Below are 12,463 nucleotides of genomic sequence, written 5' to 3'. Positions count from 1 at the left end.
CTGTCTTTTAGTGCACCATCATCAAGCACTAAATACTTCATCATAAATATATCATAAATCTATTAATAGCGTTTGATTTCTCATTCCCAGTTTAAACACACTGTATATAAATGAGTATGACCTCTTCTGAACAATCAACGCTCCCTGCTAGATTCTGCCCGCCAGGGCTCTTCTTATGTCAGTCAGAGTGAATCGGGTCATGTTCTCTATGGCACCGTTTCTCTTATCGATATCCTTTGGTGTGTGCTTATGTTCCCAGACCTCTCAAGGACCACAGCCCCTGTCAAGGATCATTCCCCACCAGTTCCTTTGTTCAAGTGGTACACTTCAGTTTGTGTGTGTGTGTGTATGTGTGTGTCTGTGTGTGTGTGTGTATGTGTGTGTGCGTGTGCGTGTGCGTGTGCGTGTGTGTGTGTGTGTGTGTGTGTGTGTGTGTGTGTGTGTGTGTGTGTGTGTGTGTGTGTGTGTGTGTGTGTGTGTGACGTGGGTGACTGCGTGTGTTTCCAAAACCTTGGGTCATGCGGAACAATTTGCCATCCCTAAACAAAACAATAAAGGGTGTGTGCTTGTTTTTCAATATCCTCTGACGTTCCTAGAGGGAGTGTGTGTGTGATGGGCCATAACATGTCCTGAGAAGCAGGTGTGTTGAACTGTATATCACGATGACCTCCAGGCTTAAATAACCTCTATTCTTACTCTACATCAACTCTCTCTCTCTAGATCAACTATCCTCCATCTCACTCATTTTGGTCTCTTCCCCCCTTTCACAATCTTCCCTTTCTTTTGAATGAACATCCCTCGCTCCACAGACTTAGAATATAATATATTTTCATGGCTATTAAAAAGATGAGTGAGGCAAAAGTTCTGTTCTGTTCATTTCTTATTTCTCTTCTTTGGTTCAGCCTCATGAATATCATTAGCTGTTGGCTTCTTGTATCTCACTAAATTAAATCGTCTCATCATAGGTTCAAAGAGAAGCGGTTGAACCACATGCACCAACAACAGACTGGAGGTTGGTTAATATCTAAACACACACACACACACACACACACACACACACACACACACACACACACACACACACACACACACACACACACACACACACACACACACACACACACACACACACACACACACCAGAATACAACACACACACCAGAATACAACACACACACCACAATACAACACACACACATCACAATGCAACACACACACACACACAGCACAATACAACACACACACAGCACAATACAACACAACACAGCACACATAACACAATACAACACAACACACACACATACACACAATACAACACACACAACACAAGTAGATTCAAGCCATGTATATGCTACGTGTATTACCTTACAACAGTGCCATTTATTCAACACATTCGCTAGGAATCCCAAAAGATGATGAGCGGAAACCTTTTATGAAAGTCGATGACTAAACTCCTCTGGAGAAAGAAGCAACAATGACAGACAGTTACATGTTACTCTTTGTGGACTTTACAAAGACCTAACTAGGTGTTGAATAAAGCTAAATAAATTGCCTCTTGTCTTCTCCAAATATTCAATTTGCTTGGTAGGTGACATCAGAGATTTCCAGGTAAGAGTTTATAGCGTGTGTGAAACAAGGTGACAAACACAATGTTCTTCTGTCTTGTCTATTGCCATCTGAATAGTTAATTACACTGACTCATCCACCACAGGTCCTCACCATTAGTCCTCCCTGACAGGCTACAGCTCTCTGTCAGTCTGGTCCTCACCATCAGTCCTCCCTGACAGGCTACAGCTCTCTGTCAGTCTGGTCCTCACCATCAGTCCTCCCTGACAGGCTACAGCTCTCTGTTAGTCTGGTCCTCACCATCAGTCCTCCCTGACAGGCTACAGCTCTCTGTTTGTCTGGTCCTCACCATCAGTCCTCCCTGACAGGCTACAGCTCTCTGTCAGTCTGGTCCTCATCATCAGTCCTCCCTGGCAGGCTACAGCTCTCTGTTAGTCTGGTCCTCACCATCAGTCCTCCCTGGCAGGCTACAGCTCTCTGTCAGTCTGGTCCTCACCATCAGTCCTCTCTGACAGGCTACAGCTCTCGGTCAGTCTGGTCCTCACCATCAGTCCTCTCTGACAGGCTACAGCTCTCTGTCAGTCTGGTCCTCACCATTAGTCCTCCCTGACAGGCTACAGCTCTCTGTCAGTCTGGTCCTCACCATCAGTCCTCCCTGACAGGCTACAGCTCTCTGTCAGTCTGGTCCTCACCATCAGTCCTCTCTGACAGGCTACAGCTCTCGGTCAGTCTGGTCCTCACCATCAGTCCTCCCTGACAGGCTACAGCTCTCTGTCAGTCTGGTCCTCACCATCAGTCCTCCCTGACAGGCTACAGCTCTCTGTCAGTCTGGTCCTCACCATCAGTCCTCCCTGACAGGCTACAGCTCTCTGTCAGTCTGGTCCTCACCATCAGTCCTCCCTGACAAGCTACAGCTCTCTGTCAGTCTGGTCCTCACCATCAGTCCTCCCTGACAGGCTACAGCTCTCTGTCAGTCTGGTCCTCACCATCAGTCCTCCCTGACAGGCTACAGCTCTCTGTCAGTCTGGTCCTCACCATCAGTCCTCCCTGACAGGCTACAGCTCTCTGTCAGTCTGGTCCTCACCATTAGTCCTCCCTGACAGGCTACAGCTCTCTGTCAGTCTGGTCCTCACCATCAGTCCTCCCTGACAGGCTACAGCTCTCTGTCAGTCTGGTCCTCACCATCAGTCCTCCCTGACAGGCTACAGCTCTCTGTCAGTCTGGTCCTCACCATCAGTCCTCCCTGACAGGCTACAGCTCTCTGTCAGTCTGGTCCTCACCATCAGTCCTCCCTGACAGGCTACAGCTCTCTGTCAGTCTGGTCCTCACCATCAGTCCTCCCTGACAGGCTACAGCTCTCAGTTAGTCTGCCATCATTTTCAGATGGGTCCAAAACAACAACAACATCCCCATCACTCTGAAAAGCAGCAGTTTAGGAGCACAACCCAATATAGATTGCTTCCCAAATGGTGCCCTATTCCCTATAGTCCACTACTTTTGATCAGAGCTATATGGCCCCTGTTCAGATGTAGTGCACTATAATGAATAGTGTGCCATTTCGGACGCAGACATAATATAAACATGTTATGTATCCACCTAATATGAGGTATAGCACTTAGCCCCATATATCACCAATCAAGGGAGTCAGCGACAAGCTACCTGGAAATGTTCTGAGTAAAATTCCAATTGAAGGTCATCCAATCCCCATGGAGAATACGTTAGGAAAAAAACATTCAGGTGATACAATTATTACTGAACTCGTCCACTGCCCTGTCTTCCCTTTGTTCTTGGACAACGCTCAGTAATTTACCATAAATCCAGCTGTATATCTTCTGCCTCCTGTTCTGTCTGCACTTTCTAGATTGTTAATGCATCAGTGGGCAATATTGTGTTTGCACTGCCTCTGTAAGAGTTTTATTTGAGGGCCATTTAGTACATGTGGAGCGTACATCCACTTAATGAAATGTATACATTGCAATTGTCACAATATGGCCATAATGCATACACTGCAGTCTCTTCTTAAACATTCATTATGCTTTCAATCCTCTGCCGGCAGGCTTTTAGTGGTACAGACATTGTAGTTGCTATAGCTATCCTATCTATATTACCTTTGTGAAATACATTACTGGTGTTGTTTGGATTCAAGATGTTCTGTAATATAGAATCTATATGATCTTTGATGGAAGAACAATTGATTCTATAGTCTCAACTACCCTGGGTACATGTAATGTAATGTAACTGTACATCCGTAACAGAATTGTATAGGAGATGTTTACGCCTGTGACAGTCCGACACCGAGGGTCTATGTATCGGAGCTGGGAGGCTCCATTCTGAAGTTTCTCTTGCTCACACTGCTGTTGAGATTGAGCAGCGAAGCGTTCGCAGCTCTGCATTATATTACTGACAATTCAAAGGCGCGCGCCGAGAACACCTTGTATCCCGATTTGGAACGACTTGGAGGGGGGGTGTCCATGCCTTTCATGTGGTGAAGGAGAAAACACTTTGCTTAATTTACCCAGGAATAGACGGAGTGGAAGGCAGCCCTTCTGGAGTGGAGTGCTTTGTTATGAAACACAGTAGAGGCGACGGTGGGTATTCTCCAGTATACAGTTACGATCAGCCATCGAAACTTCTGCTTCAATCATCTTTTTTCAGTAAGGATTGCTTCTAAACTGAAAACGTAATTAACCATATAAGGCTGGAGATGTCACAGTTGAAATGTTACTGTAGAAAAGAAAGTGGAGACCCTGTTGTGCGCATTCTGGTTTATCCCAAAGAAAGCAAGTAGCCTATATGGTTACGCGCACGTTGTGCTCTGTGAGAAGAGGATTTCAACCAAACGAAAATGGCCCGGATTATTCTTTGCGCTTTGACATTAGTTTTGGCTGACTTTAATTAAACATAACTGTAGGTCTATTGAAAATCCGTGGAATTGACCCCACAGTCCAAATGATGGAATTGCTCGTTGCTTTGTGTATTGGGATTCTGGTGGCCGTCATTTGGTCAGCTTCGAAATATTTTGGTACCCAGCGCGAGCCAGACGCACTCCTCCAGGGGCTCGGAATTTCACGGCGGCAGACGAAGGAGATGGTCTCGGAGAGGTGCGTCTCAGACCTGGGGGTCCCGGTGGACGGTGCTAATGCCCAGACACCCGGCAGGGCAGGTGAGAATAAGGTCCCCGATGTTGCGCTGATATGCAAACCCTCGGCGCTGGCCAACTATCTCTTCAAACACTGCAGGACTTTCAGCAATTTCATAGCGTGCACTGGATGGACTTGGCGGGCGAGTGCGTTTCTTCAGACAGTTTACGGCGCGTGCTGGCCGTACGAGAGCCCGGCGTATTTCGTGCGGGACTACCTGCAGTTGAGCGACGACGGTCTGGTGGCGCTGGACTGGGCAGTGTCGATGGCCGGTGCGTCGTACCAGAAACGGAGGAGAACCTCGAGTAATTCCACGAGCCCAATCCTCCTCATCATACCCAACTCTTTTGGGAAAATCACTAGAAATGTGCTGAAGGTAGCCTAATGATTTAATGAATGAATGATGAAATGTAATGCAATATTTGATCATAACCAGGCTTGTTCTTGTTCATCAAGTGAAAACACCCTCAGCCACAATGTGCCCAGTGCTCACCTGGGCCCTATTTGTCTTATGGTCTTAATGAAGGATACATTATGCTAGTTGTCTTGCTCCTTTTTTACCTTTACTCTGACATCATAACTGTTACTTAGAACATAGCGTACCGTTCTATGGATGTCTATTAGGGACTGTTGTGGACAGTCTCGCGGGCAGAAATAAGTTTTACATTAACTCTAGACTGTATAGGGGCACAGCTCTACACTGTAAAGGGGCACTTGTGAATTTGACAGCAGTTTACAGGCAGCTTGGTGGCAAGTAAAATGCAGTATTTCATATAACATTACACCTACTGTAATAATATGGATTCAAAGCAAGTACTGTATAATGACATACAGTACAATACAGTAAAATCGACTGTATTATACTGTAAAAAGTACAATGCTACCATAATCTGAATGAATGGATGGATGAATGAAATTCATTGAGGGGAGGGTTTAATCTATGAAGATTTTTGTAATGGTGAAATTACATAACAGTGAAATTATGTCTAATTCATCACTGCAGTGGTGTGTAAAAAAAGGAGGTTGAACAAGATATGAGAAATGACCAGTGCCATAGCGTATTCCCATTGAGCATGGGGGGAATCTTGATTTAAGTCAGTCTTGGCAAGCTGAGGAGGAGAGCAAAAAAGTGAACAACAAGAGCACAGTGCCATGCGATAAAACCAGGGCTTCAGAACAGTGATTGTTGTAATTGAGAAAAGCTTTAAGAAGGCCTTGCTCTGCCTTGGCAGGCTATGAGTGAAAGGATCACATCACTGCAGCTGCACTCCCAATAGCATAGTCCCGGATCATTTTGTGCTGTCTTGCCAACTCATACATTATCACCCCCTACTAAATAAATACAAATCAGCAAGACAGCACAAACAGATCTGGGACCAGACTACACTCCAATGCCCGTTAGCCTTATAATGAGTCACTGTACCCTGCAGTCCAGACAATGTTGACACATTCTTTTGACACTTTCTACCCAAACCAGATCAAAAGCACCTGCCTAATCCACTATAAAGTAGCCCAATTGAATGTACAACCGGGCAATCTGGCTTGCATTGTTCCAAGCCTGATTTATGTACTCTGTTACTTTTGAGAGAAACAATAAGTCACTACCTTGACTCCCAGCTCCCCCTACTAGCCTAGTCTGTCAACAATAAGTCACTACCTTGACTCCCAGCTCCCCCTACTAGCCTAGTCTGTCAACAATAAGTCACTACCTTGACTCCCAGCTCCCCCTACTAGCCTAGTCTGTCAACAATTTCTCACTACCTTGACTCCCAGCACCCCCTACTAGCCTAGTCTGTCAACAATATGTCACTACCTTGACCGCCAGCACCCCCCACTAGCCTAGTCTGTCAACAATAAGTCACCACCTTGACTCCCAGCACCCCCTACTATCCTAGTCTGTCAACAATATGTCACTACCTTGACCGCCAGCACCCCCTACTAGCCTAGTCTGTCAACAATATCTCACTACCTTGACCGCCAGCACCCCCTACTAGCCTAGTCTGTCAACAATATGTCACTACCTTGACCGCCAGCACCCCCTACTAGCCTAGTCTGTCAACAATATCTCACTACCTTGACCGCCAGCACCCCCTACTAGCCTAGTCTGTCAACAATAAGTCACTACCTTGGCTCCCAGCACCCCCTACTAGCCTAGTCTGTCAACAATAAGTCACTACCTTGACTCCCAGCACCCCCTACTAGTCTAGTCTGTCAACAATAAGTCACTACCTTGACCGCCAGCACCCCCTACTAGCCTAGTCTGTCAACAATAAGTCAATACCTTGACTCCCAGCACCCCCTACTAGCCTAGTCTGTCAACAATATGTCACTACCTTGACCGCCAGCACCCCCTACTAGCCTAGTCTGTCAACAATAAGTCACTACCTTGACCGCCAGCACCCCCTACTAGCCTAGTCTGTCAACAATAAGTCAATACCTTGACTCCCAGCACCCCCTACTAGCCTAGTCTGTCAACAATAAGTCAATACCTTGACTCCCAGCACCCCCTACTAGTCTAGTCTGTCAACAATAAGTCACTACCTTGACCGCCAGCACCCCCTACTAGCCTAGTCTGTCAACAATAAGTCAATACCTTGACTCCCAGCACCCCCTACTAGCCTAGTCTGTCAACAATATCTCACTACCTTGACCGCCAGCACCCCCTACTAGCCTAGTCTGTCAACAATAAGTCATTACCTTGACTCCCAGCACCCCCTACTAGCCTAGTCTGTCAACAATAAGTCACTACCTTGGCCGCCAGCACCCCCTACTAGCCTAGTCTGTCAACAATAAGTCACTACCTTGACTCCCAGCACCCCCTACTAGTCTAGTCTGTCAACAATAAGTCACTACCTTGACCGCCAGCACCCCCTACTAGCCTAGTCTGTCAACAATAAGTCACTACCTTGGCTCCCAGCACCCCCTACTAGCCTAGTCTGTCAACAATAAGTCACTACCTTGACTGCCAGCACCCCCCACTAGCCTAGTCTGTCAACAATAAGTCACTACCTTGACTCCCAGCACCCCCTACTAGTCTAGTCTGTCAACAATAAGTCACTACCTTGACCGCCAGCACCCCCTACTAGCCTAGTCTGTCAACAATAAGTCAATACCTTGACTCCCAGCACCCCCTACTAGCCTAGTCTGTCAACAATAAGTCAATACCTTGACTCCCAGCACCCCCTACTAGTCTAGTCTGTCAACAATAAGTCACTACCTTGACCGCCAGCACCCCCTACTAGCCTAGTCTGTCAACAATAAGTCACTACCTTGACTCCCAGCACCCCCTACTATCCTAGTCTGTCAACAATAAGTCACTACCTTGACTCCCAGCACCCCCTACTATCCTAGTCTGTCAACAATAAGTCACTACCTTGACTCCCAGCACCCCCTACTAGCCTAGTCTGTCAACAATAAGTCACTACCTTGACTCCCAGCACCCCCTACTATCCTAGTCTGTCAACAATAAGTCACTACCTTGACTCCCAGCACCCCCTACTATCCTAGTCTGTCAACAATAAGTCACTACCTTGACTCCCAGCACCCCCTACTAGCCTAGTCTGTCAACAATAAGTCACTACCTTGACTCCCAGCACCCCCTACTATCCTAGTCTGTCAACAATAAGTCACTACCTTGACTCCCAGCACCCCCTACTCTCCTAGTCTGTCAACAATAAGTCACTACCTTGACTCCCAGCACCCCCTACTATCCTAGTCTGTCAACAATAAGTCACTACCTTGACTCCCAACACCCCCTACTAGCCGAGTCTGTCAACAATAAGTCACTACCTTGACTCCCAGCACCCCCTACAATCCTAGTCTGTCAACAATAAGTCAATACCTTGACTCCCAGCACACCCTACTATCCTAGTCTGTCAACAATAAGTCACTACCTTGACACCCAGCACCCCCTACTAGCCTAGTCTGTCAACAATAAGTCAATACCTTGACTCCCAGCACACCCTACTATCCTAGTCTGTCAACAATAAGTCACTACCTTGACTCCCAACACCCCCTACTAGCCGAGTCTGTCAACAATAAGTCACTACCTTGACTCCCAGCACCCCCTACAATCCTAGTCTGTCAACAATAAGTCAATACCTTGACTCCCAGCACCCCCTACTATCCTAGTCTGTCAACAATAAGTCACTACCTTGACTCCCAGCACCCCCTACTATCCTAGTCTGTCAACAATAAGTCAATACCTTGACTCCCAGCACCCCCTACTAGCCTAGTCTGTCAACAATAAGTCACTACCTTGACTCCCAGCACCCCCTACTAGCCTAGTCTGTCAACAATAAGTCACTACCTTGACTGCCAGCTCCCCCTACTAGCCGAGTCTGTCAACAATAAGTCACTACCTTGACTCCCAGCACCCCCTACTAGCCTAGTCTGTCAACAATAAGTCACTACCTTGACTGCCAGCTCCCCCTACTTGCCGAGTCTGTCAACAATAAGTCACTACCTTGACTCCCAGCACCCCCTACTAGCCTAGTCTGTCAACAATAAGTCAATACCTTGACCGCCAGCACCCCCTACTAGCCTAGTCTGTCAACAATAAGTCAATACCTTGACCGCCAGCACCCCCTACTATCCTAGTCTGTCAACAATAAGTCATTACCTTGACTGCCAGCACCCCCCTACTAGCCTAGTCTGTCAACAATAAGTCACTACCTTGACTCCCAGCACCCCCCACTAGCCTAGTCTGTCAACAATAAGTCACTACCTTGACTCCCAGCACCCCCTACTATCCTAGTCTGTCAACAATAAGTCAATACCTTGACTCCCAGCACCCCCTACTAGCCTAGTCTGTCAACAATAAGTCACTACCTTGACTCCCAGCACCCCCTACTAGCCTAGTCTGTCAACAATAAGTCACTACCTTGACTGCCAGCTCCCCCTACTAGCCGAGTCTGTCAACAATAAGTCACTACCTTGACTCCCAGCACCCCCTACTAGCCTAGTCTGTCAACAATAAGTCACTACCTTGACTGCCAGCTCCCCCTACTAGCCGAGTCTGTCAACAATAAGTCACTACCTTGACTCCCAGCACCCCCTACTAGCCTAGTCTGTCAACAATAAGTCAATACCTTGACCGCCAGCACCCCCTACTAGCCTAGTCTGTCAACAATAAGTCAATACCTTGACTCCCAGCACCCCCCACTAGCCTAGTCTGTCAACAATAAGTCACTACCTTGACCGCCAGCACCCCCTACTATCCTAGTTTGTCAAGAACAAGTCACTCCCTTGACCGCCAGCACCCCCTACTATCCTAGTCTGTCAACAATAAGTCATTACCTTGACTCCCAGCACCCCCTACTATCCTAGTCTGTCAACAATAAGTCACTACCTTGACTGCCAGCACCCCCTACTAGCCTAGTCTGTCAACAATAAGTCACTACCTTGACTCCCAGCACCCCCTACTAGCCTAGTCTGTCAACAATAAGTCACTACCTTGACCGCCAGCACCCCCTACTATCCTAGTCTGTCAACAATATCTCACTACCTTGACTGCCAGCTCCCCTACTAGCCTAGTCTGTCAACAATAAGTCATTACCTTGACTGCCAGCACCCCTACTATCCTAGTCTGTCAACAATAAGTCACTACCTTGACTCCCAGCACCCCCTACTATCCTAGTCTGTCAACAATAAGTCACTACCTTGACTCCCAGCACCCCCTACTAGCCTAGTCTGTCAACAATAAGTCACTACCTTGACTCCCAGCACCCCCTACTAGCCTAGTCTGTCAACAATAAGTCACTACCTTGACCGCCAGCACCCCCTACTATCCTAGTCTGTCAACAATATCTCACTACCTTGACTGCCAGCTCCCCCTACTAGCCTAGTCTGTCAACAATAAGTCATTACCTTGACTGCCAGCACCCCTTACTATCCTAGTCTGTCAACAATAAGTCACTACCTTGACTCCCAGCACCCCCTACTATCCTAGTCTGTCAACAATAAGTCACTACCTTGACTCCCAGAACCCCCTACTATCCTAGTGTGTCAACAATAAGTCATTACCTTGACTGCCAGCACCCCCTACTATCCTAGTCTGTCAACAATAAGTCACTACCTTGACTGCCAGCACCCCCTACTATCCTAGTCTGTCAACAATATCTCACTACCTTGACTCCCAGCACCCCCTACTATCCTAGTCTGTCAACAATAAGTCACTACCTTGACTCCCAGAACCCCCTACTATCCTAGTGTGTCAACAATAAGTCATTACCTTGACTGCCAGCACCCCCTACTATCCTAGTCTGTCAACAATAAGTCACTACCTTGACTGCCAGCACCCCCTACTATCCTAGTCTGTCAACAATAAGTCATTACCTTGACTGCCAGCACCCCCCTACTAGCCTAGTCTGTCAACAATAAGTCACTACCTTGACTCCCAGCACCCCCCACTAGCCTAGTCTGTCAACAATAAGTCACTACCTTGACTCCCAGCACCCCCTACTATCCTAGTCTGTCAACAATAAGTCAATACCTTGACTCCCAGCACCCCCTACTAGCCTAGTCTGTCAACAATAAGTCACTACCTTGACTCCCAGCACCCCCTACTAGCCTAGTCTGTCAACAATAAGTCACTACCTTGACTGCCAGCTCCCCCTACTAGCCGAGTCTGTCAACAATAAGTCACTACCTTGACTCCCAGCACCCCTACTAGCCTAGTCTGTCAACAATAAGTCACTACCTTGACTGCCAGCTCCCCCTACTAGCCGAGTCTGTCAACAATAAGTCACTACCTTGACTCCCAGCACCCCTACTAGCCTAGTCTGTCAACAATAAGTCAATACCTTGACCGCCAGCACCCCCTACTAGCCTAGTCTGTCAACAATAAGTCAATACCTTGACTCCCAGCACCCCCACTAGCCTAGTCTGTCAACAATAAGTCACTACCTTGACCGCCAGCACCCCCTACTATCCTAGTTTGTCAAGAACAAGTCACTCCCTTGACCGCCAGCACCCCCTACTATCCTAGTCTGTCAACAATAAGTCATTACCTTGACTCCCAGCACCCCCTACTATCCTAGTCTGTCAACAATAAGTCACTACCTTGACTGCCAGCACCCCCTACTAGCCTAGTCTGTCAACAATAAGTCACTACCTTGACTCCCAGCACCCCCTACTAGCCTAGTCTGTCAACAATAAGTCACTACCTTGACCGCCAGCACCCCCTACTATCCTAGTCTGTCAACAATATCTCACTACCTTGACTGCCAGCTCCCCCTACTAGCCTAGTCTGTCAACAATAAGTCACTACCTTGACTGCCAGCACCCCCTACTATCCTAGTCTGTCAACAATAAGTCACTACCTTGACTCCCAGCACCCCCTACTATCCTAGTCTGTCAACAATAAGTCACTACCTTGACTCCCAGCACCCCCTACTAGCCTAGTCTGTCAACAATAAGTCACTACCTTGACTCCCAGCACCCCCTACTAGCCTAGTCTGTCAACAATAAGTCACTACCTTGACCGCCAGCACCCCCTACTATCCTAGTCTGTCAACAATATCTCACTACCTTGACTGCCAGCTCCCCTACTAGCCTAGTCTGTCAACAATAAGTCATTACCTTGACTGCCAGCACCCCTTACTATCCTAGTCTGTCAACAATAAGTCACTACCTTGACTCCCAGCACCCCCTACTATCCTAGTCTGTCAACAATAAGTCACTACCTTGACTCCCAGAACCCCCTACTATCCTAGTGTGTCAACAATAAGTCATTACCTTGACTGCCAGCACCCCCT

At 47.5% G+C, this 12,463-nt stretch overlaps 1 protein-coding gene across 1 annotated transcript in view; it reads left to right on the top strand.

Annotated features, from left to right (window-relative positions):
* Positions 1-3,936: 3,936 nt before the first annotated feature.
* Positions 3,937-12,463, top strand: part of LOC135552865 (protein ABHD15-like) — a 24,128-nt gene continuing 15,601 nt past the window's right edge. The window contains exon 1 of the mRNA XM_064984777.1: positions 3,937-5,082. Within this exon, the coding sequence (XP_064840849.1) occupies positions 4,516-5,082 (567 nt within the window). The 5' untranslated portion in view covers positions 3,937-4,515. The remainder of the gene's footprint in view (positions 5,083-12,463) is intronic.

Source organism: Oncorhynchus masou, chromosome 13 (genome assembly GCF_036934945.1).
Source record: "Oncorhynchus masou masou isolate Uvic2021 chromosome 13, UVic_Omas_1.1, whole genome shotgun sequence".
Lineage (NCBI taxonomy): Eukaryota > Metazoa > Chordata > Actinopteri > Salmoniformes > Salmonidae > Oncorhynchus > Oncorhynchus masou.
This window is presented reverse-complemented; position numbering and strand designations above follow the sequence as displayed.